A 25,902-nucleotide genomic window follows, 5' to 3' on the forward strand; every position below is an offset into this window, starting at 1 on the left:
CTGTTGAGTGACTTTTTTAGTGGCAGCCTTAAAGAAGGAGGATAGATGGGTTCATCCAGGTTTGGATTTTTGCTATCCTGGTGTGTTCTAAAAGAGGAACAAGGGAATTTAGGTTAATGACAAGAGGCTTATTGATATGATGCACCGTAAAATATAAACTGAATGATGAGGAAAGTAAAGCAAAGAGGCGGTCCGCTCTGATGGGTCACAGTCGAAATAAAAGGGTCCATAGATAAGAGGCCTTATAAAGGTCAAAGGATGATAACTTGAAAGAGAAGGTTATGGTTGGAGAACAAGATGCTTGAAATAGTGGTTTGGGATATAGAGCAGCTTTGGATAACGGTAAAAGGGCCAGGAGTGATGTTACTATGAGAGTAACAGGATGACTGGGCCATAATATATCCATGTTGGTGGTACATTGTATAACTCTGTTTTGGAGAGACCACTGGTGTTAAGGACGTCAAGGAAGTAAGTAGCCAGGTTGTTGGATGGGTTGTCCAAGTCCATGGTGAAATCATCCAGTTTGATGGAGGTTTAGGGTAGAGAGGAAGACAATGAGCCATGTGCCAAAGCCTTAGATGAGTGAAGTAGAGAGACCAGGAGGTTAAAATATAACAGTGGTAAGGAAAGGGAGACACTAATTTTGCTGAAAAGAGAAGAGCCTCAAAAGAGTAGAGCTTTATTTTTTCTTTGTTTTTAAAGCAAAGATAATGTGGACAAGCTGCACAGGTGAGCAAAGAGGGTTTTAATCCCATTTCTAGAACCTGAGATAGGCAGGAGGTTAAAACTGGACAGCAGCCATTTGAGAGGGCTTCAAGGGAGGTGAGAGATTGTTTCATTTAGAGCAGGGGGTTGGAGGTAACATTCTGAGAAAAGACTGTCAGGCTTTCTCTTCAGGAGAGGACCAGCTGTTATTTCATGTAGGGAGGTGGAGGTTACATTCTCAGAAGAGGTTGAGGAAGAAAGGACTTGCTGACTTCCTTTTGTGCTAGACTGGTAAAGCCCTTGAGAGCAAGGAATGTATAATTCATCACTGTGCCTGTCTCAATCTTTGGCAAGTAATAGGTTGTCAATAAATGTTGAATCAATTAATTTATACTCCCAGCAATATTTGAGAATTTACTGTAAGAAGGAATTTCACTAATGATCATTTTATTCAACTCATATTTTTTGAGGACTGTAGGTATTGCAGATTTGATGGTGAGCGAGATAGATGTGATTTTCTGCTCTCATGGAATAAATATTATAGTGAGGGCAACAACAACAAGAAAGCAAACAGGCAAAATGAAAACAAGTTGTAACAGGTCTCTGAAGGAAACAAGCAAGGCTGAAGTAGAAAATTTTAAAAATGGCCTACTTTATGATGATCCAAAAAAGTCTCTGACTGGGTAACATTTAAGCTGAGTCCTAAAGAAAATGAAGACACCACCTGTGCTTTTCAGGAACAGAGAATGACATGTGAAAAGACTGAATTGGGACAGAGCTCTTTTAGAAGAACTGAAATATCAGAGTGAAGTTAATGGCCTTAAGTGAGTCTGGAGAGGTGAGCAGAGGCTGGATCATGCAGGGACTCAAAGCCACATCAAGGAGTTTGGATTTAATTTTTTGTCAAATGAGAAGCCATTGAGGGGTTTAAACAGAAGAATGTTATATTATTTATATTTACATATACTCTGCAATCTGTGTGGAGAGAATAGAGAGAAAAGAATAAAAGCAGAGAGGATGGATTAAAGGTTCTAATAGTCAAGATGAGATATTAACTACGATACAGAGAGAGGTGGATGAGTTCAACATATGTTTTGGAATTAGAGTTGATAGCATTTGCATATGATAGATTGAAAATTGAGAATGAGGGATATGCTGACTCTGAGGTATTCGGCTTGTGCACCTACATAGTTGTTGGTGGGAGAGGAATAGACTTTTGGAGGAAAAAAACACAAGTTCTATTAGATGTTTGGGAGACATCCAAGTGGAGATGTAAAGTAGATGGTATATAAGTTGAGAGTTCAGAGAAGACGTCAGAACTAAAGATATCAATTGATATTCATCAACATAAGTATAGTATTTGAACCATGGGAATTGATGTGATCATCTGGTTGCCCAGATGTGTAGAAAAAAGACAGGAGAGATGAGGCTGTGAATATCCTTTGTAAAAAGTAGGGACTTCCCCGGTGGTCCAGTGGGTAAGACTCCAAGCTCCCAATGCAGGGGGCCGGGTTCGATCCCTGGTTGGGGAACCAGATCCCCTATGCATGCTGCAACTAAGAGTTCTCATGCCGCAACTAGGATCCCACCTGCCACAACTAAGACCCGGTGCAGCCAAAAATAAATAAATTAAAAATAAATATTAAAAAAGGGTAAAGTGCTGTAAAACGCAGGAAGTGGTTATTTTGTTTCACTTGTTCCTTATTTGAATTTTTATAAATCCACATATTAGTTATTCATGCTTAAAAATAATGCTTCTCCCAGTGATTTCTGTTTATTTTGGGCTGGCTAGAATGACTTACATAGGACTCACTGTCTTCTGATGAGAGACCCAAACTAGTCTTTGTATTCATTCTTTGACACTTTGCCACCCAGATTTTTGGTCAGGTTGAATTGGATTTAACAAAAGCTAGTCCATTGTTGATTTGAGTTGCTGGTATGGTCTCTTTACACCCATTGTTTTTCAGTAGTATACAGCTGTACTGTCTTTTGAAGTTCTTCTGTCTACTTAAAGTCCCTTTAATCTTTCAATTCTGATAATCTACAAAGCAAATGTATTCTTGTATTCAGAGTTTGAAAGCTTTCTTTAGAATACTGTTCTTAGAGTGTTCCTAGGTCTTTGCCTGCTAACTATGTTATCAATTTATAAGGGTTTGTTATGGAACAAGCATGAGGTGTTAGCATGTTTGCAGAATGGAGCATTGCAACTTTTACTAGACTATAAGCAGTTTAGAGGGCAGGAGCCCTGTATGATTTTTGTAACCCCAGATATCTGAGCCTATTGTTCTATACTTAGAAGGCATCCAGTACATGTTTATTAAATTATTAAGTGAGTTATGAATAACAGAGCTTAGGGTTCATACTGTTCATTCTCTAAGGGAACTGCTCAGATGGCTGCTTGTGTTTTCTTGGGCTCCTCCCCACCAGCTCTAACAGTGAGGACTGCTCAGATGACTTCTTTTCTCTACCCTCTATACCCAGCTCCTTTTTAGTTTCTTTATTACTGACTTGCTCTTGACTCTCCAGACAGCTTCTGATTGCTATTTCCTTTGTCAGTTTGGATCACTGTCGCTCCTCTATTTTTTCATTCTTGTCTTCTTCCTTTTACTGTTTGTTTCTACCCTGTTTTCCTTTGTATTGTGAAATACACAAGTCTTTTTTAGACATCACAATCCTGTTGTCAGAAGGTTTTAATCTCCTTCCCTGCAAGCCGGTCACATGATGTAAACATATGTGTGTCAAAGCACAGGCTCTGCTGGTTGTATTCAGTTGGTACTCTGGTCGTAGGAGTTGCTATTCCATTATTAGCAGGGTGGTCGGGGTGGTATTGGAGGAACTGAAAGGATGTAGGGCTAGTTCCCCTTCCGGTTCCTCAGATCTCTTGAAAATGGAGTATTAGAAGGCTGAGTTCTAAAAAGCTGAAGTTTTGTGTGTGAATATGTCAAATACACTTGCATGGCAAATTACCCAGAAAATCGTGTGCTTTATAATGCTTACTTTTTTTTAATGTTCACTAGTACTGAGTTGTTAATCGTTTCTTAAATTTTTAGAGAGACTAAAACTAAAAAGATTTTGAGGGCTTCCCTGGTGGCGCAGTGGTTGAGAATCCGCCTGCCGATGCAGGGGACACGGGTTCGTGCCCTGGTCCGGGAGGATCCCACATGCCGCGGCTGGGCCCGTGAGCCGTGGCCGCTGGGCTTGCGCGTCCGGAGCCTGTGCTCCGCAATGGGAGAGGCCGTGACAGTGAGAGGCCCGCGTACCGCAAAAAAAAAAAAAAAAAAAAAAAAAAAAAGATTTTGAGTGGTTTGTTTGAAAGAATAAAATCTATTCCTTTGTCTCCTTTTCACTACCTAGACTTCTATATCTGTTTGCCTTTATACACAGTATTCTTTTTGTCTGGATTGCCACCTTCTCTCTACTTCATCATGGTCTTCGACACCGCCTTTTCGTGGGAATTTGCAAAAAGTAGTACAGAGAGGTCCCATATACCCTTCATCCAGTTGTCCCTAATTGTTGTAACACCTTGTATTCTTATAGTACAAGAGCAAAATCAGGAAATTGACATTGGCACAATTCACACACTTTATGCAAATGTCATCAGATTTATAGATACTTATTTGTGTGTATATGTGTTGTTCTGTGCATATGCAGTGTTTTCATGTGTGGATTCATGTAGCTATAACCATAATTAAGATAAAGAACTGTTCCATGCCAAAGATCCTTTGTGCTACTCCTTTATATTCATACTCACTCCCCTCTTTCTTTATTTATTCTTTGGTTATTCTCTGTATCACAGGACCTTGTGATTAACTGAGAAAAAGATTGCCATTTTGTTTTAGAGGATGTCTGTCTATTTTTACCTTTTCCACATTGTACTATAACCATTTACAATAAGCCTGATACTATTTAAAGTTTCAGTTCATTTTGTGCACAATAGAATCATAGACTCTCAAAGTCATATAATCCAGCACCTCCTCCCACCACATAACCCCTGCTAACATGAAACTAAAAGTTTCATGTGAAGCAACTCTTGATACTTGTTTATTAACCTGTGAATTTCCCTAATAACCAGGACATCTTCTTTCCCCGCCCCCCCCCCCCGCCCCCACTACCTGGTATACTTTGGTGTTAGATTACCTATGTGTTAACTTTTGCTAGATTATGCTGCACTAAGAAACAACCCAAAATATGAGTAGCTTATAATAAAAAAGGTTTGTTTATTGCTCACATTATAGGTTCCCTAGTAATCAGCTATGGTTCTACTCCACGATTCTTTTTCATTTCAGGATCCAGGCCGAAGGAGCACCCCCTATTTGTGACTTACTGTTCTCTTGGCAGAGAGAAAAGAGCAAGAGCTGGTGGAAACACACAATAGTTCTTAAAACTTCTACTTGGAACTGGAACGTTCTCATATTTCATTGGCCAAAGTAAGTCACATGGCCAAGCCAACAGTAGGGTATCCAGAGAGAGGCACTACAAGTCACATGGCAACAGGCAGGACTGTTAATACTCTTGTAAGAGGAGAATAAATGATTGAGGATTATAATACAACCTACCAGACCTTAGGATGGTATAACTTTTTTTCTTAGTAAAAAAAATATTTTTCTGCCCTGCAGCAGGCATATAGGATCTTAGTTCCCTGACCAGGGATTGAACCCTCACCTTGCATTGGAAGCACAAGAGTCTTAACCACTGGACCGCCAGGGAAGTCTTAGTAAAATTTGTTATACTTGATTTTTTCTTAATAAGAATAACAGCTCCACCCTTTTCTTTTTTTTTTTTTTTTTTTGGTTTTCGCTGCATTAGTTAGGATCACAGTGGCTTAAACAAGAGAGAATTTATCTCTCTCAAGTAACTGTCCAAGTAAGATAAGTGGTATAGGGCTAATATGGCAGCTTCATGATAGTGTCAGAGAACTGAGCCCTTTTCTCTATTGCTCTTTTATTCTCAACCATGTTTGCCATCTCTCAGTCTGGGTAGCTGCTCCATGTTTCACCACCAAATCTGTCCTATGGACAGCTGGAAGAAGGACCGTGAGGTAGAACGCATTCTCCTTCCCTGTAGGTACACAACCTGGGAGTTGGGCTATTATTTCCTTTTACATTTCATTGAGGGGATCTGGAATTGCAAGAGAGGATGAGAAATATAGCTTTAGGTAGATGTCCAACATGTTCAAGATTTAGGGGTATTATTACTAAAGAAAGAAGAGAGTAAAGGATGTTAGGGAACAATTAGCCATCTCTTTTAAATTCAGTTAATTTAATTCATACGAAACCTATGAAGAATAGGTGTCGTTAGCACTTTACAGATAAGGATGCAGGCTTTGCAAAGAGGTGAAATAAGTTGTTCAAGATCATACACCTAAGAAGTAGTGGAATGGGCTTTGAATTTAGGCCTGATACCAAAATGTGTCTTTTTTTTTTTTTACAAAACTATATTGGCATTCCAACATCTCTTATTTTCAAGCACTTAACATTTTTTTCAGAGTAGTAATAAATAGCTATTGACTCTTTAGAAGGAATTCTTCTTACATTTATGAATATTTTACTTTATGACAGCTGATAGGTGGTTATGATCTAGCCAATGAATAAATAATTGCTTTAAATTATAATAGTGTTAGAATTTTTAAAAGTCAGATTTTGATAACTTTAGTTTAAAAGTTTTCCTTTAGAAATTAATTTAGTTACTAAAAATTTATATGTAACTTTGCATACTGATGTCAGATTTTTACATTTTTCCCCCAACTGAAAATAGCTTTATTGTTTTATTCTAATTATAAAAGTAGGAAGTACTTATTATAAGAAACGTTTTCAGAGAACACAGAGTAGTATAAAGAAGAATGTAAAAATCATAATTCCATTATACAGAGATAATTGCTGTTACCATTTTAGCTATGCCTCTCAAAATTTTTTCTCTGTGCATTCATTATGTGTGTTGTGTACGTGTGATTTTTTTAATCTAAAATGATCATATTTCAGTTAAAAAGAAAAGCCAATTTTACCAAGATACACCAAACACACTCTTTGATCATCTTACTTGAAGAGTAAATTGGCAGTTTGGATGGCTTTTTCCATTCTCACTTAGCTGTATCGTATTAGTATGGTTAATTAGCACAGGCTGTACTTAACTTAGTCACTTAGTGAGCTAATGCCTTCTCAAATGTATTTATGTAGTAACCAGTGAATCTATAATGTGATGATTAATAAGGTACAGTCTGGAGTTCAGAATTTCTTACTACTTATGAAGTTTTTCTGGGTACTAAAAATTCAACTGAATTGTCTTTAAATAACTCTTTGTTATTGATGGAATGTATTTCATTTGCTTTCTCTAGCAAAGTATTTATACCCTTCTCTGGGAGTAGGGTGAATATGTAAGCTTTTATTCAAACTGGGACATGTTTGAGAATGAAAGGGACATTACAAATATTTAAAGTTTTATATGTTTTTTGACTTTTTTTTTTGGCCATCAAAATGGTTTTATTACATTGGTAGATTAGTAAAATAGTTCTGTTTTCAAAAATAAAATTTTATAAAATATTTGTTCTATAGTACAACAAAATAAAGTCTTTACATTGATTATGAGAATATTTAAAAACAAAAGCAGAATAGTTATTCTGGGTAATAGTCATATTTTTTGTCAGCTTCTTAGACATCTGTCTCTAATGTTGTGTCAGTAATACTTTTCTGAACAATGTCATTATTTTCCAGTGTAGTTTAACTAGTTTTAATTTTTTTTCATAAAATTATCTGCAGCATTTTTCAAAGTTACATTTTATGGTGTGTAGTTGTTAACCCTTACCGTTGACTCTTCTCTGTAACCAGTGCTATATATATATATTTTTTGGCCATGCTGCTTGGCTTGTGGGATCTTAGTTTCCCGACCAGGGACTGAACCCAGGCCTACTGCAGTGAAAGCACCAAGTCCTAACCACTGGACCACCAGGAAATTCCCAGCAGTGCTATTTTTAATTGCTAACATACTCTCTCTATATGTTGTGAACTACCTGGCTACCTCAGGAACAATTTTGCTAAATGGAGAATATTGTTAATTCTAATTTTTTTCTTCCTGAAAACTGTAAATTTATCAGCCCCAGTATTTTCACAGGCATTGTCTTTTTGCCTCTATTAAAGGTACTCTTTGACAAATTTTTTTTTTTTTATAAAATACTCATTCACACCATTCCATTACACACATTATTGATGGAGTATATTCTTTTTTTTTTAACATCTTTATTGGAGTATAATTGCTTTACAATGGTGTGTTAGTTTCTGCTTTACAACAAAGAGAATCAGTTATACATATACATATGTTCCCATATCTCTTCCCTCTTGTGTCTCCCTCCCTCCCACCCTCCCTATCCTACCCCTCTAGGTGGTCACAAAGCACTGAGCTGATCTCCCTGTGCCATGTGGCTGCTTCCCACTAGCTATCCACCCTACGTTTGGTAGTGTATATATGTCCATGCCACTCTCTCACTTCGTCACAGCTTACCCTTCCCCCTCCCCATATCCTCAAGTCCATGCTCTAGTAGGTCTGTGTTTTATTCCCGTCCTACCCCTAGTCTCTTCATGATATTTTTTTTCCTTAGATTGCATATATATGTGTTAGCATATGGTATTTGTTTTTCTTCTTCTGACTTACTTCACTCTGTATGACAGACTCCAGGTCTATCCACCTCACTACAAATAACTCAGTTTCATTTCTTTTTATGGCTGAGTAATATTCCATTGTATAGTGCCACATCTTCTTTATCCATTCATCTGTTGATGGACACTTGGTTTGCTTCCATGTCCTGGCTATTGTAAATAGAGCTGCAATGAACATTTTGGTACATGACTCGTTTTGAATTATGGTTTTCTCAGGGTATATGCCCAGTAGTGGAATTGCTGGATCGTATGGTAGTTCTATTTGTAGTTTTTTAAGGAACCTCCATACTGTTCTCCATAATGGCTGTATCAATTTACATTCCCACCAGCAGTGCAAGAGTGTTCCCTTTTCTCCACACCCTCTCCAGCATTTATTGTTTCTAGATTTTTTGATGGTGGCCATTCTGACCAGTGTGAGATGATATCTCATTGTAGTTTTGATTTGCATTTCTCTAATGATTAATGATGTTGAGCATTCTTTCATGTGTTTATTGGCAATCTGTATATCTTCTTTGGAGAAATGTCTGTTTAGGTCTTCTGCACATTTTTGGATTGGGTTGTTTGTTTTTTTGTTATTGAGCTGCATGAGTTGCTTATAAATTTTGGAGATTAATCCTTTGTCAGCTGCTTCATTTGCAACTATTTTCTCCCATACTGAGGGTTGTCTTTTGGTCTTGTTCATGGTATCCTTTGCTGTGCAAAAGCTTTTAAGTTTCATTAGGTCCCATTTGTTTATTTTTGTTTTTATTTCCATTTCTCTAGGAGGTGGGTCAAAAGATCTTGCTGTGATTTATGTCATAGAGTGTTCTGCCTATGTTTTCCTCTAAGAGTTTGATAGTGTCTGGCCTTACATTTAGGTCTTTAACTCATTTTGAGTTTATTTTTGTGTATGGTGTTAGGGAGTGTTCTAATTTCATACTTTTACATGTACCAGTACAGTTTTCCCAGCACCACTTATTGAAGAGGCTGTCTTTTCTCCACTGTATATTCTTGCCTCCTTTATCAAGGATAAGGTGACCATATGTGTGTGTGTTTATCTCTGGGCTTTCTATCCTGTTCCATTGATACATATTTCTGTTTTTGTGCCAGTACCATACTGTCTTGATTACTGTAGCTTTGTAGTATAGTCTGAAGTCAGGGAGCCTGATTCCTCCAGCTCCATTTTTCATTCTCAAGATTGCTTTGGCTATTCGAGGTCTTTTGTGTTTCCATACAAATTGTGAAATTTTTTGTTCTAGTTCTGTAAAAAATGCCAGTGGTGGTTTGTTAGGGATTGCATTGAATCTGTAGATTGCTTTGGGTAGTAGAGTCATTTTCACAATGTTGATTCTTGCAATCCAAGAACATGGTATATCTCTCCATCTATTTGTATCATCTTTAATTTCTTTCATCAGTGTCTTATAATTTTCTGCATTCAGGTCTTTTGTCTCCTTAGGTAGGTTTATTCCTACATATTTTATTCTTTTCGTTGCAGTGGTAAATGGGAGTGTTTTCTTAATTTCACTCTCAAATTTTTCATCATTAGTATATAAGAATGCCAGAGATTTCTGTGCATTAATTTTGTATCCTGCTGCTTTACCAAATTCATTGATTAGCTCTAGTAGTTTTCTGGTAGCATCCTTAGGATTCTTTATGTGTAGTATCATGTCATCTGCAAACAGTGTAAACTTTACTTCTTCTTTTCTGATTTGGATTCCTTTTATTTCTTTTTCTTCTCTGATTGCCGTGGCTAAAACTTCCAAAACTGTGCTGATTAATAGTGGTGAGAGTGGACAACCTTGTCTTGCTCCTGATCTTAAAGGAAATGGTTTAAGTTTTTCACCACTTAGAATGATGTTGCCTGTGGGTTTGTCATATATGGCCTTTATTATGCTGAGGAAAGTTCCCTCTATGCCTACTTTCTGCAGGGTTTTTATCATAAATGGGTGTTGAATTTTGTCAAAAGCTTTCTCTGCATCTATTGAGATGATCATATGGTTTTGCTCCTTCAGTTTGTTGATATGGTGTATCATGTTGATTGATTTGCATATATTGAAGAATCCTTGTATTCCTGGAATAAACCCCACTTGATCATGGTGTATGATCCCTTTAATGTGCTGTTGGATTCTGTTTGCTAGTATTTTGTTGAGGATTTTTGCATCTGTGTTCATCAGTGATATTGACCTGTAGTTTTCTTTCTTTTTTTTTTTTTTTAAACATCTTTATTAGAGTATAACTGTTTTACAATAGTGTGTTAGTTTTTCCTTTACAACAAAGTGAATCAGTTATACATATACATATGTTCCCATATCTCTTCCCTCTTGCATCACCCTCTCTCCCACCCTCCCTATCCCACCCCTCTATGACCTGTAGTTTTCTTTCTTTGTGACATCTTTGTCTGGTTTTGGTATCAGGGTTATGGTGGCCTCATAGAATGAGTTTGGGAGTGTCCCTCCCTCTGCTATCTTTTGGAAGAGTTTGAGAAGGATAGGTGTTAGCTCTTCTCTAAACGTTTGATAGAATTTGCCTGTGAAGCCATCTGGTGCTGGGCTTTTGTTTGTTGGAAGATTTTAAATCACAGTTTCAATTTCAGTGCTTGTAATTGGTCTGTACATATTTTCTGTTTCTTCCTGGTTCAGTCTCAGCAGCTTGTACATTTCTAAGAATTTGTCCATTTCTTTCAGTTTGTCCATTTTATTGGCATACAGTTGCTTGTAGTAATCTCTAATCTTTTGTATTTCTGCAGTGTCCATTGTTACTTCTCCTTTTTCATTTCTAATTCTATTGATTTGAGTCTTCTTCCTTTTTTTCTTGATGAGTCTGGCTAATGGTTTATAAATTTTGTTTATCTTCTCAAAGAACCAGCTTTTAGTTTTATTGATCTTTGCTATCATTTCCTTCATTTCTTTTTCATTTATTTATGATCTGATCTTTATGATTTTGTTCCTTCTGCTAAATTTGGGGGTTTTTTGTTCTTTCTCTAATTGCTTTAGGTGCAAAGTTAGGTTGTTTATTCGAGATGTTTCCTGTTTCTTAAGGTAGGATTGTATTACTATAAACTTCCCTCTTAGAATTGCTTTTGCTGCATCCCATAGGTTTTGGGTTGTCGTGTCTCCATTGTCATTTGTTTCTAAGTATTTTTTGATTTCCTCTTTGATTTCTTCAGTGATCACTTCGTTATTAAGTAGTGTATTGTTTAGCCTCAATGTGTTTGTATTTTTTACAGGTCTTTTCCTGTAATTGATATCTACTGTCATAGCGTTGTGGTCGGAAAAGATACTTGATACGATTTCAATTTTCTTAAGTTTACCAAGGCTAGATTTGTGACCCAAGACATGATCTATCCTGGAGAATGTTCCATAAGCACTTGAGAAAAATGTGTGTTCTGTTGTTTTCGGATGGAATGTCCTATAAGTAAATTAAGTCCATCTTGTTTAATGTATCATTTAAAACTTGTGTTTCCTTATTTATTTTCATTTTGGATGATCTGTCCATTGGTGAAAGTGGGGTGTTAAAGTCCCCTACTATGATTGTGTTACTCTCGATTTCCTCTTTTATGACTGTTAATATTTGCTTTATGTATTGTGGTCCTCCTATGTTGGGTGCATAAATATTTACAATTGTTATATCTTCTTCATGGATCGATCCCTTGATCATTATGTAGTGTCCTTTGTCTCTTGTAATAGTTTTTATTTTAAAGTCTATTTTGTCTGATATGAGAATTGCTACTCCAGCTTTCTTCTGATTTCCATTGGCATGGAGTATCTTTTTCCATCCCCTCACTTTCAGTCTGTATGTGTCCCAAGGTCTGAAGTGGGTCTCTTGTAGGCAGCATATATATAGATCTTGTTTTTGTATCCATTCAGCCAGTCTGTGTCTTTTGGTGGGGGCATTTAATCCATTTACATTTAAGGTAGTTATCGATATGTATGTTCCTATTACCGTTTACTTAATTGTTTTGGGTTGTTCTTGTAGGTCTTTTCCTTCTCTTGTGTTTCTTGCCTAGAGAAGTTTCTTTAGCATTTGTTGTAAAGCTGGTTCGGTGGTGCTGAACTCTCTCAGCTTTTGCTTGTCTGTGAAGATTTTAATTTCTCCATCAAATCTGAATGAGATCCTTTCTGGGTAGAGTAATCTTGGCTGTAGGTTTTTCTGCTTCATCACTTTCAATATGTCCTCCCACTCCCTTCTGGCTTGCAGAGTTTCTGCAGAAAGATCAGCTGTTAACCTTATGGGGATTCCCTTGTGTGTTATTTGTTGTTTTTCCCTTGCTGCTTTTAATATGTTTTCTTTTTATTTAAGTTTTGCTAGTTTGATTAATATGTGTCTTGGTGTGTTTCTCCTTGGATTTATCCTGTATGGGACTCTCTGTGCTTCCTGGTCTTGATTAACTATTTCCTTTCCCATATTAGGGAAGTTTTCAACTATAATCTCTTCAAATATTTTCTCAGTCCCTTTCTTTTTCTCTTCTTCTTCTGGGACCCCTATAATTTGAATGTTGGTGTGTTTAATGTTGTCCCAGAGGCCTCTGAGACTGTCCTCAATTCTTCTCATTCTTTTTTCTTTATTCTGCTCTGCAGTAGTTATTTCCAATATTTTATCTTCCAGGTCACTTATCCGTTCTTCTGCCTCAGTTATTCTGCTATTGATCCCATCTAGAGTATTTTTCATTTCATTTATTGTGTTGCTCATCGTTGCTTGCTTCCTCTTTATTTCTTCTAGATCTTTGTTAAATGTTTCTTGCATTTTGTCTATTCTATTTCCAAGATTTTGCATCATCTTTACTATCATTATTCTGAATTCTTTTTCAGGTAGACCACCTATTTCCTCTTCATTTGTTAGGTCTGGTGGGTTTTTACCTTGCTCCTTCATCTGCTGTGTGTTTTTCTGTCTTTTCATTTTGCTTACTGTTTGGGGTCTCCTTTTTGCAGGCTGCAGGGTTCGTAGTTCCCTTTGTTTTTGGTGTCTGTCCTCAGTGGCTAAGGTTGGTTCAGTGGGTTGAGTAGGTTTCCTGGTTGGGGGGACTAGGGCCTGTGTTCTGGTGGATGAGGCTGGATCTTGTCTTTCTGGTGGGAAGGTCCACATCTGGTGGTGTGTTTTGGGGTGTCTGTAGCCTTATTATGATTTTAGGCAGCTTCTCTGCTAATGGATGGGGCTGTAGTACTGTCTTGCTCTTTGTTGGGCATAGGGTGTCCAGCACTGTTCGTTGCTGGTCCTTGAGTGAAGCTGGGTCTTGGTGTTGAGATGGAGATCTTTGGGAGATTTTTGCCGGTTGATATTACGTGGGGCTGATAGGTCTCTTGTGGACCAGTGTCCTGAAGTTGGTCTCCCACCTCAGAGACACAGCCCTGACACCTGGCTGGAGCACCAAGTGCCTTTAATCCACCCAGCTCAGAATAAAAGGGAGAAAAAATAGAAAGGAAAGGAAAGGAAGGAAGGAAGGAAGGAAGAAAGGAGGAAAGGAAGGAAGGGAGGAAGAAAGGAAGAAAGAAAGAAAGAAGATAAAGTAGGATAAAATAAAGTTATTAAAATAAAAATAATTATTAAGAAGAAAAATTTTTTTAAGTAAATAAAAAACAGTGGGTCGGTCAGAACCGGAGGACAAATGATGAAAAGAAAGCTATACAGACAGAATCTCACACAGCAGCACACACATACACACTCACAAAAAGAGAAAAAGGGGAAAATAATAATATATCTTGTTCCCAAAGTCCAAATAATAATATGTCTTGCTCCCAAAGTCCACCTCCTCAACTTGGGATCATTCGCTGTCTATTCAGGTATTCAACAGATGCAGGGCACTTCAAGTTGATTGTGGAGATTTAATCCGCTCCTTCTGAGGCTGCTGGGAGAGACCTCCCCCTCACCTCTTTGTTCGCACAGCTCCTGGGGTTCAGCTTTGGACTTTGCCCCGCCTCTGCGCGTAGGTCGCTCGAGGGCATCTGCTCTTCGAGCAGACATACAGGATTAAAGGAGCAGCTGATTTGGGGTATCTGGCTCACGCCGGTGTGGGGGCAGGGTACGGTGTGGGGGCAGGGTACGGATGCGGGGCAAGCCTGCAGCTGCAGAGGCTGCTGTGACGTTGCACCAGCCTGAGGCGCACCGTGCATTCTCCCGGGGAAGTTGTCCCTGGATCACGGTACCCTGGCAGTGGCAGGCTACACAGGCTCCAGGAGGGGAGCTGTGGATAGTGACCTGTGCTCGCACACAGGCTTCTTGGTGGCGGCAGCGGCAGCCTTAGCGTCTTATGCCCGTCTCTGGTGTCCACACTGATAGCTGCGGCTCGCACCCGTTTCTGGAGCTCCTTTACGCGCCGTGCTTAACTCTCCTCGCACGCCAGGAAACAAAGAGGCAAGAAAAAGTCTCTTGTCTCTTCGGCAGCTCCACACCCGTCTCTGGGGCTCCTTTAAGCGGCGCGCTTAATCCCCTCTCCTTGCGTCCCAGGAAGCAAAGAGGGAAGAAAATGTCTCTTGTCTCTTCAGCAGCTCCAGACTTCTCCCGGACTTCCTCCCGGCTAGCCATGGTGCACTAACCCCTTCAGGCTGTGTTCACGCAGCCAACCCCAGTCCTCTCCCGGCTTACTACGGAAGCCCGAGCCTCAGCTCCCAGCCCCCACCGCCCGTCTCGTCTCGGCGGGTGAGCAGGGACTGGTGAGTGCTGGTCGGCACCGATCCTCTGTGGGAATCTCTCCACTTTGCCCTCCGCATCCTGTTACTGCACTCTCCTCCGTGGCTCTGAAGCTTCCTCCTCTGCCACTCGCTGTCTCCGCCCGTGAAGGGGCTTCCTAGTGTGTGGGAACCTTTCCTCCTTCACAGCTTCCTCCCACTGGTGCAGGTCCCGTCCTTATTCTTTTGTCTCTGTTTATTCTTTTTTCTTTTGCCCTACCCAGGTACGTGGGGAGTTTCTTGCCATTTGGAAGGTCTGAGGTCTTCTGCTAGCGTTCAGTGGGTGTTCTATAGGAGCAGTTCCACGTGTAGATGTATTTCTGATGTATCTGTGGGGAGGAAGGTGATCTCCACATTCTACTCTTCCGCCATCTTCTCTCTCCTGTCCTGACAAATTTTTAATAAGACAAATCTTGTCATATAATTTGTCCCTATTTATGATTATTTTACATAGCATATATACATATACATATGATTTATGTTCCACTAAATTTAGTTGCTGTGAAATCATAGACTCTCAGTAATTTCATGTCATTCCAGTACAGAATATACATTTATCCAGTTAAAAATAGGAAGACTTTTGATGGAACTTCTAGAATTCATTACAAAGTATAATGATAGAATTTCAAAATTAAATCTTGTATTCTGTTTGAACTCTCATCATTTAATTTGTTTAGTACTTCCCTTGCTTTTGAGGGATATGTTTCAATGTCTTGGCAAACTTTCTTTCTAATAATTTGTATTTGCTGAAAGCTTCAGTAGCTGAAGTTTAAAAATTTTTTAAATTTTTATTCATTAACTTTAATCTTTGATTAAAAATTTCCCACTGATTTTGAACAATATGCAACCAGTCATTAGAGGACTTGTTTTCAAAAAGATTCAATACTGAGACACTTAGGTTGGATCTGTAAAGTCAGTCTTTCAAAGATTCTAGCCTTTAAAATCTGATGACAGGTTGCAAGTAGGGAACATGTATTGCCATGTTTAAGTATTTTTTTTGTTTTCAATACCATTTTTATACTTAAAATTTAAACCAGGGATATGTGAAAACACTTGTAAATTTTGGCATTTGCAGCTAACTCATTAATGAGTGATGATGCCGCTATAGCTCTATGATAAATAGAAGTAGCCTTAAAATTTTTATGCAAATTGTCTATCTATCCATTTATTAGAGAAATGAAAATTTAGTACTTAATTTTATGTTAAACATATAATTTCTTCTCTTTAGCTCATTATTCCTGAAAGGGCTTACTGGATAAAAAAAAAGAAAAAAAGATTGTCAAACAACAAAATAAGTAAACAGTTGTAGACTTATACCATGCAATAAATGACAAAACCATCTCGAGTTTTTAGACTGTTGACTCCTCACACATACTTCATTTGCGCCTAACCTGTAATTTCTCACTTACTTGGCTGGCTAGTGGCCTGATGGATCTTGCAGGTCATTGCACATGTTACTATACTGACTGGCACATCAGTCAGTAGCACCAGGAGCCAGCAGAAGCAGCAGTGTAAAATATTTCTTGAACAGTCTCGAACGGATATAAGGAGATACCTGTCCATGGTTGCTTGTGTCTGAGGATACTTTTTCACTGAGTCTTTTGCATGGTGTCCTTGAAAAGGTGTTAGTTATGTTTTATTTGTAAAGAGTCAGGAAAAAAGTGGAATTACCGTTAGTCCTCTTTACAATTTCATCACTTGTTCAGTGGTTAGAGCACTTAGACACTACTAGCTTGGCCAGAAGTTAGATGTATACAGTAGAGGTGTACTAAATTCATCCTGGTTTATTTTAGTGTAGTGATTAATAAAAAATAGTTCATTTAAGAAAGTGAGAAATCTGAGACAAGTGGTAAACTGGATGGGATGCTGAGACAACAGATTGTACTGTCCTGAGCAAACCTGGGCATATGGGAAACAGCATGGTAATGTGAAAGAGGATGGAGCTTAGAGTGAGACAGTCCTGCATTTAAGTCCAGTCTCCGCCATTTAAAAGCTTGGACAAGTAACCTCTCTAAGACTAGGTGTATTAGGGTTCTCCAGAAAAACAGAACCAGCAGGACAGACACACACACACACTGATTGATTAATTTTAAGGAATTGGCTCATGTGATTGTGGAGACTGGCAAGTCCTAAATCTGCAGGGCAGGCTGGAGACCTAGGGAAGAGTTGATTTTGCAGCTGAGTCTGAAGGCGTTCTGGAGGCAGAATTCCTTCTTCCTTGGGGGGGCCTCAGTCATTTCTCTCTTAGGGCTTTCAACTGGCTGGATGAGGCCTACCCACATTATAGAGGCTAACTGCTTTACTCAAAGTTTATGGCTTTAAATGTTCATCACGTCTTAAAAAAATACGTTTATAGTAACATGTAGACTGGTGTTTGACCAAACAACTGGGTAGTTAATGGCTCTTGAATCTGTCCCCTTTTCCATCCTTGTTTTCTTTACTTTTAGCATGGCAGTTGAACAAGTTGTCTTCTATAACACTTTATAATCTTATCTGTAATCCTTATCACCATTCAGAACTCCTTACTATTCTCTTCAAACATAACTGAGATTTCTGTTGATTGCATGCATTTTTGCATGCTGTTACCTTTGTATAGAATCACCCTCTCCCCTTCTCCCTTACACCTCAAATTTCTGTACTGATGTCAACGCTATGAAGCCTTCCTGAACTTCCTTCCTGGTTCCAGAACACTCTTCACATTCATGTACAGGCTAACCTGAGCCTTCAAACATTGATACTCCTAAGCTGCCTTTCAGTTGAGATAATATATATCTGTTCATCAGCTGACCAAGGAACCCTTTGAACTGTGGTATGAATTGAATAGCACTCCCTTCCTGCAAGCGTTTCAGATCTGATATCAATATCATCTTTTTGTTCATTAGTTTGTATATTCATTTGATTATTTTACTGAAGTGGTTTTTGAATCATATTCATAGGTACCTTGGGCACTTGGTAGAGGATGAATGCTTAAGGCTTTGGGCTTTTCAGTTCGTCTTTAGCCAAATCATTTCACTCCTAATTTGTTATGTGTTGGGTTTCTGAGTAAAATTTTGCATGAGGGAAAGAGTTCTGATGTCAAAAGTAATTTTAAAATTCTTGTTTTATTTCTTGTCTACCTGATTCTTGGTAATCCATGTGGCTGCCTTTATTCAATTTCCCTTCCTGCCCCCAGAAAGAAACAATACCAAACTTTTGAAATCAAGGATATTTTAATCGTATTTATCTTTATTTCATATATCTGTTGGATGAATGCAAATATATTAATAGAAGTCATTGAATAGCATTTAATTTCTAATTATTTATTTATTTTAGTTATCAAGTGGGAATCCTCTATATGAAAAATACTATAGACAGGTAAGATGTTTGTTTCTTTGTCTTCTTAGATCGAACATAGATAGAATATACTTTCAACTCCTGATTGTATATATGCAGATTACCATCCAGCTGAATAAATTTGACATTTCTTGTTTTCATTTTCTTGTGCTTTAATCTCCTGCTTTGATTAATGCTTTTAACAAGCTCCCAGAAAAATGAAGGAAAGATAATTAAGCCCAAACACTTAATTGTCTTAAATATCTATCTTAAAAATCCATGTGGCATTAGATACATTCATCCAGATATAAACATCCAAATTAATTTATAAGCTAAATAGAAATGACTTTTATGTTGTTTTTAAGACTTATTAAAGTTTAATTTTCATGAAGTTAAAACCATGACTCTCATACAAATATAAAATGAACGTGTGTCAAGGATTTTTTTCAACTCATTAATTATTGGGAGAACCAGTGAGATGTAAAAATGGGAATATGAGTTACAGAGATTTATATTCTCTATCAGAGAAAATTAATTTCATTGGTATGGATAAGAATCATTTGCATTGCTATCAGGTTTATATAATTTAACCTCTACCCCTACAGAGTGTAAAGTAGCCGAGTTGATAGAAAGTCAAAGGTGCAAACCATAGATCAGATTATCTAATCTCCTGGAAGTGTAGACAGTCTTATTTATCAGATCATTTTTCTTGATAATCTCTTCACCTTGTGATCATAATTACAGAAAAGGCTGGTCTCCTTATACAAAGAAACTGGGTAATCTACATATTGCAGCAAGTGTTAATGAACCAAGTTCATTAACAAATTAACAAATTTGCAAGTTAATGTGTGACTTGTAAATCTAAAGCCATACACTTACTATTTAACAACTTCTAAGGCCAGCTGATTAATTTCTGCTTGATATTTCTAAAGAATCTCAGATTGTACCTTTAATTAATTTATTTATTTTTGCGGTTCGCGGGCCTCTCACTGTTGTTGGCTCTCCCGTTGTGGAGTACAGGCTCGGGACGCGCAGGGATGCGCAGGCTCAGCGGCCATGGCTCACGGGCCCATCCCGCGGCATGTGGGATCTTCCCAGACTGGGGCACGAACCCGTGTCCCCTGCATCGGCAGGTGGACTCTCAACCACTGCGCCACCAGGGAAGCCCCAGATTGTACTTTCTAAAGCCTCCGTTATTTATTCTTCTGTTTTAAGGCTAGGATCCAAACTTTAGAAATTCTCTTTTTCATATTTCACATGCAGTATAAATTTGAGTGCATTTACCTCATCTTGAAGTTTCCCGTGTCTGCTAAGTTTTCTAGCCTGCTAAGTGACCTTGCTTTACTGCTTGAGTGACTGGGATCATACAAACCATGTTGCCGGCCAGTCTTCTTGTGGGGCCTTTGTAGACATTAGTTGTACATAAAGTCAATCCCTGATCCTTAATGGTGGCTTGTTCTACCTGAATAAAAGAGAATCATTCTCAAATGTGGTCTTGTTTTTGTACAATTGGTTTACTCAACTATAACCTGATAAAAAGGAGAATAAATTGTTATTTAACTTATTTGATAACTATATGGCCATACAAAGTAAGGACATTCAGTTAAAGGATTTGTTTTTGATTTCTGAAGCGTCAGTGAGAATCAAATACCATTGAAAACTATTTCATTCAGTTTACAAAAACAGCGCCTACTAAATTGAGGGATTGATCTAGAGTAAGAAAGGGCTTTTCCACATATCCATTAGAAAATAAAATAGTAAAAATAATACCAACAATATTCCACGTAAATAATCATAATTGAATTTTCCTTAACACTTCATTCAGCCCTGTGTACTTAATTCTTGTTCCCCTGACTCTTGGGTCAGGAGTCTGCTTTCAAGAGATATATCTACTTCCAGAATGCAGAGTCCTGGAATTTTGACTTGGTCTACCAGTAGAGTCTGAAAGTTGTCTAAGTGATGTCAGCCCAGAAGTCTTTATCCAAAAGTCTATATTTTGAAGTGTTAATAGTTCAGAGTATGTGGTATCGTACTTTCCATGAGACTGAGACTTTCTTTGTTAACAACACAGATTGTGGCCTTTAGCTTATGGCAGAGCCTTTAGGCAGGCATCAGAGTACAACAGAAACTGCCTGTAGATGACAAAGACTAAATGGCTGTGTTTAATTATTATAATAACCAAAAGAATGGAAGATAGTAAAATTATTTATTGGAATACACTACATAAATATGTCATAAGAGCTTGGTCTGGGTTTCCCTTTCCCCTCAGTGCCTCTGTTTCTAGGCTATGGGGGGGTAGTTGTTCCTTTTTTATCCCACCCTGGTCAAGGGGTAGGCAAAGAAAAGGAGTTGTGGAGAATTCTAGAGGCAGAGTTCCCAACCCTTTCTGTACCTCCTTGTTACCCCAGATTTGGATTGGGCAATTCTTTCCTTTTTGCTGAGTACCTGATTTATCCCATGTTCTAGCACTTGAAAGAAAGGATTTCTCTTTTGCTTCTTTGCTGGGATTGGTCTGTCTGAAATGTTTTGTATATGATTTAGCAAACAATCTTTTAACTAAAGTGGAAGAACAGCTAGCTCACAAATATCCTTGTATCATGTTACTATTCCCATGACTTTTAAAAATTTACTTTTCATTTTTACAAATAGAACTTTACTTTAGGAAATCTCTATGGAAGTGAGAGTCGTTATTTTTTTTTGAACTGTTTTTTTGTTCTTGGTGACCTCATTCTGTCTTAAAGGAAAGTCCCCATCAGTTAAAATGATGCGTTTCCCTTAATGTGCTTTAGGAACTTAGCAGTTTAAAAAATTTTTTAAAGTTTATAATGCAGTCACTGTTGGTTTTAGAGCTGATATTGCCTTGATTTTTTTAAAATGTGTTGCAGTTTCTTAAGAGTAAGTATAAAAGCAGAAGTTAATTATTTAAAGATATTTGAAAAAAACCAGATAACTGTGCAGCTATTCCCATTTATCAGAAGACCTCTCCAGGAACTATTGCCCTTTTCCTCTATTGTCATTTAAGTTTATTGGAATTTAAATGGCAGCTATAGAAGACTTGGAATCAGAAGACATGTATTAATGTTATGACTCCACTAATCTGTTCTACTTCCTCTGAGTTTCAGGGTTTTTTTTGGTTTTGTTTTGTTTTCTTGTTTGTTTTTGTTTTTTAATTTGGCCACGCTCTGTGGCTTGTGGGATCTATGTTCCCTGACCAGGGATTGAACCCGGGCCCTTGCAGTGAAAGCACTGAGTCCTAGCCACTGGACTGCCAGGGAATTCCCTGAGCTTCAGTTTTATCATGTGTGTAATGGGCATGATAAAAAAACACTTTGTAGATTGACAGTGCTTTCTAGATGGTACTCTTCTCATATGGGTCTCCAATATTCCATGGCCTTTGTTAGTCAAAGGATTCCTGTTCCCTTTTTGAAAAAGTCAGTTCCCAAGTTACAGGGAGAAAGGCAGGTAAATAATCATAATTTTGTCTTTATGTTTGTTGTCAGCTTATGGTTTGTATCTTTTCAGGTTGATACGGGCAATACTGGAAGGGTATTGGCTTCTGATGCTGCTGTATTCCTGAAAAAATCAGGACTTCCAGACCTGATACTTGGAAAGGTAGTATTTGTTCATTGTAACTAGATATAATGACTATTTATTAGTGTAGATAAATTGGGTGCAAATTCAGAAAGATAACCATTAAGAAACTTAGAATTTAGAACTGTCATGGAAGCAGTTACAGTAATGCAGTGGAGGGAATTTCTGGTGTAGTGATTTACCCTCTTGAAAAATAAGGTGTTTTTCAGATTTTTAGAAAACAAATTACTTTTTAGTAGGATGAAATGAGGAAGTAATAGTACCTTTGAGTGATGTGGGGAGAAACATGCAGACTGGGAACCTTGCCACCCACTCAGAATTGGCTCTTTCCCTACTTCCTCTATTAGAACTGTCTCTGTGTTTAATATGTGGTAAATAGAGTAGGGGGTGAGAGGCTTAGGAAGGAGCACAGAGAGGTGCAAGAGTCCCTCTCTTGGCTTGATCTCCTTACAAATCCTTATATATGATAATGATATGTATTCAAACCCTGAAAAATAATCATTATTAATAATTTAATTATTCACAAATAAACATTAACTATTTCAGCTTACCCATAAGAAAGAATATCATCTTAATAAGGATCTAAAATCAAGGTAGCATGTTCTAGTAGAAAGAGTATTGGACTTGGAGTTAGAACCTGGGTTAATAAAAAAAGTCATTGGACTGGAAGTTAGAATATGGTCTTCAGTTCTTTCCCTGATGCCTGGGATGTTCTTGAGTAAGTCACTTAACCTCACTGGACCTTAGTATCTTTGTGTAGGGTTGCACTAAGTGATCTTTAAGGTTTCTTTCCACTTTTAATTCTATGATTCTTAAATCTGACTACCAAAGAGCGTGAGGTTGTAAATTGCAGGGATTTAATTTATCTTTAAGGTGATTTTTGTTAAAATATAGATTGATACTTTTTTTTTCTCTAAATTTCAGATCTGGGATTTAGCTGACACAGATGGCAAAGGTATCCTGAACAAACAAGTAAGATTCAGAGATTGACATGAAAAATTTTTGAGTGATTCAGAATAAAAAATAGCCAGCAATTTTTTGTATTTTTAAACTAAAAATTGGTTTTTACCAAAATGAGGGTTTTGCAAGGGCAAGTGTTACAACAGTGAAAATATTTCCAGTCAGTAGGCATTAAAATAACTAATTCCCAAAGGTTAGTGTTAGTTTGGTGACATTTAGTTCTCTTGGAGTGTTGTAGTCTGTTTGGGCTGCTGTAACGAAATATCACAAACTGGTTGGCTTGTAAACAGCATAAATTTATTGCTCACAGTTCTGGAGGCTGGAAGTCTGAGATAGGGTGCCAGCATGGTTCTAGTGAGAGCTTTCTTCTAGGTTGCAGCCTTCTTCTTTATTCTTACATGGCAGAATGTGCTAGCGATTTCTCTGAATGCTTTTTTGTAAGGTACTTATCCCATTCATGAGGGCTCCATCCTGATGGTTTATGCACTTTCCAGAGGCTCTACCTCCTAATGACTCTACCATTATTTTGGAGATTTTGAATTTCAATATATGAATTTGGGGGGACACATTCAAACAATAACATGGGATTTATTTTTCTTAGTTATTCAGGGAGACTGCTCTTTGTATCTTATTAATTAAGTTTCTTATGTGTACAGGGTTATAAATAAAAGTGGATTTTATTTTACTTTATTATTTTTCTTTAAATTTATTTATTTATTTATTTATTTTTGTCTGCACTGGGTCTTCATTGCTGTGTGCGGGCTTTCTCTAGTTGCGACGAGTGGGGGCTACTCTTCACTGCTGCGCACAGGCAGTGGCTTCTCTTGTTGCGGAGCACGGGCTCTAGGCACGCGGGCTTCAGTAGCTGTGGCACGCAGGCTCAGTAGTTGTGGCTCGTGGGCTCTAGAGTGCAGGCTCGGTAGTTGTGGCGCACGGGCTCAGTTGCTCTGTGGCATGTGGGATCTTCCTGGACCAGGGCTCGAACCCATGTCCCTTGCATTGCATTGGCAGGCAGATTGTTAACCACTGTGCCACCAGGGAAGTCCCAAAGTGGATTTTATTATTCATGTGTTAAGATGGTATTGTGCATTTGAAGGGAAGCTCTTGGCTAATCAAACCTGAGTACAGTGTATTCTGGTCTAGGTCTTATCTCTGACATATAAACCAAAAAATGGTTTACAAGCCAGAAGTAAACCTTAGACCAGAAATATGTGAAAGTGGTTGTGGGCATTGGACACCATCAGAGAACTCTAAAGTTCTGCTTGTTGGGGATGGATTTCAGAGTTCTACAGGATTAAATTCAAAGCTTGCTACATGCTAATACATTGGCTGAGCACTACTACTCAAAGCTAATTTTCCCTATGGGGCTAGCTGAAGCTAACTCAGAAAAGGGATGGGAAAAATTAGATGAGGGGGTCAGAATACCCAGTCTCTTATTTAAGGTTCCAAGGTTAGATTGTGGTCCTCATTGGACCCCTGGGCAGAAGGGCCAGTTTGGTACATTGGAGACATTGGAAAACTAAATTCACATGGGCATCCAGGGTGCTCTGTACTCAGTCAGCAAATATTTGCTGAGTACCTGTTTTGAGCCAGGTTTTGGCAATGCAGGGGTGAACGTGACAGGATGTGGTCCCTATCTTCATGAACTTACAGTAAAATAAATTCTTCACTGCTGTTCCTAGACTTTGGATGTTTAGTTTGAGTTGTCTTTGTTATATCCAGGTGGCTGGATTTATGGATCTGCAGTTATAAACTTTGATGTTTACATTGGAGGAATAGATTTTTGAATTAACATACGAAATTAAGAAAATAAACCAATACTTACTGAGTTTCTATGTGCCAAAAATGATAGTGTTTTCTTCCTATAGTGTGGTTTAAATTTTGTTCCTTACAATACATTGCAGGGTAGATATTAGCCCCCCTTTTAAAGAGTTTTTAAAAATTTGCCCAAGGCCTCACAACCCGTAGCAGAGCTAGAATTCAGTGCAATACTATTTCACTTCAGAGCCCATCCATACTATGGGAGTGGACCTGATAACCTAATAGTAATTGAGTCTCATTAGAATGAGAAGAGAAAAAGGGTTATAAAAGAGTTCAGCATTTAAAGGATGGAAGGAGACATTGATTTCAAAAATAGATGTTTGAAAGGTCAGAGGAGAACTAGGAGAGCTTTATGAAACTATGCCAGTAGAGGAGAGCTTCAGGGAGGATCATACTGTCCAGGCTGCCAAAAGAACAAGTAGCGGATGTTTCCCTGGTGGCGCAGTGGTTAAGAATCTGCCTGCCAATGCAGGGGACGTGGGTTCGAGCCCTGGTCCAGGAAGAGCCCACATGCTGCGGAGCAACTAAGCCCATGTGCCACAACTACTGAGCCTGCACTCTAGAGCCTGGGAGCCAAAACTACTGAGCCCATGTGACACAACTACTGAGCCCACGCACCACAACTACTGAAGCCTGTGCGCCTATAGCGCGTGCTCTGCAGCAAGAGAAGACACTGCAATGAGAAGCCCACGCACCGCAATGAAGAGTAGCCCCTGCTCGCCGCAACTAGAGAAAGCCCGTGCACAGCAATGAAGACCCAGTGCAGCCAAAAATAAATTTAAAAAATTAATTAAAAAAAAATTTTAAAAAAAGAACAAGTAGGATGAAGCTTTTTTAAAAAAAATTTATTTTAGAGTCTGTTGTATTTGGTAGCTAGGAGTTTATTTGTGACATAGGCAGTTGTTTCTCTAGCTAATGGTAGGAGTTGAAACCTGATTGCATAGAAGCTTGTGTGGTGAATGAAAAGAGAAGGGGTGATCTTGAAATAGCATTTTTTCAAGAAATTTATTAGTGAAGGCAAGGTATTGTATAAACAGACAACGTGCCAGTTTCTAGGAATAGGTTAAGTATTGAGTAAAAAGGTTGTAGGTGAGAACAGATGTGAGAAAAGCAGTAAAGGGTTGATTGCATCAGCAACTGTACTGGAGTATTGACAAGTTGCAAGTAATCATAACTAGAGTAAAGGGTTTTGTTATGCTTATTCTCAGACCTGATTTTAACTCAGA

General features: G+C 38.2%; 1 protein-coding gene across 3 annotated transcripts in view; it reads left to right on the forward strand.

Annotated features, from left to right (window-relative positions):
* The window catches only part of EPS15 (epidermal growth factor receptor pathway substrate 15), a 168,942-nt gene that overhangs the window by 23,939 nt on the left and 119,101 nt on the right, over positions 1-25,902 (forward strand). For all 3 annotated transcript variants that reach the window (XM_059064028.2, XM_059064018.2, XM_059064037.2), the window contains exons 2-4: positions 18,305-18,346; positions 21,827-21,916; positions 22,820-22,867. In XM_059064028.2, the coding sequence (XP_058920011.1) occupies positions 18,305-18,346; positions 21,827-21,916; positions 22,820-22,867 (180 nt within the window). The remainder of the gene's footprint in view (positions 1-18,304; positions 18,347-21,826; positions 21,917-22,819; positions 22,868-25,902) is intronic.

This window comes from Kogia breviceps, chromosome 1 (assembly GCF_026419965.1).
Source record: "Kogia breviceps isolate mKogBre1 chromosome 1, mKogBre1 haplotype 1, whole genome shotgun sequence".
In the NCBI taxonomy this organism is placed as follows: domain Eukaryota; kingdom Metazoa; phylum Chordata; class Mammalia; order Artiodactyla; family Physeteridae; genus Kogia; species Kogia breviceps.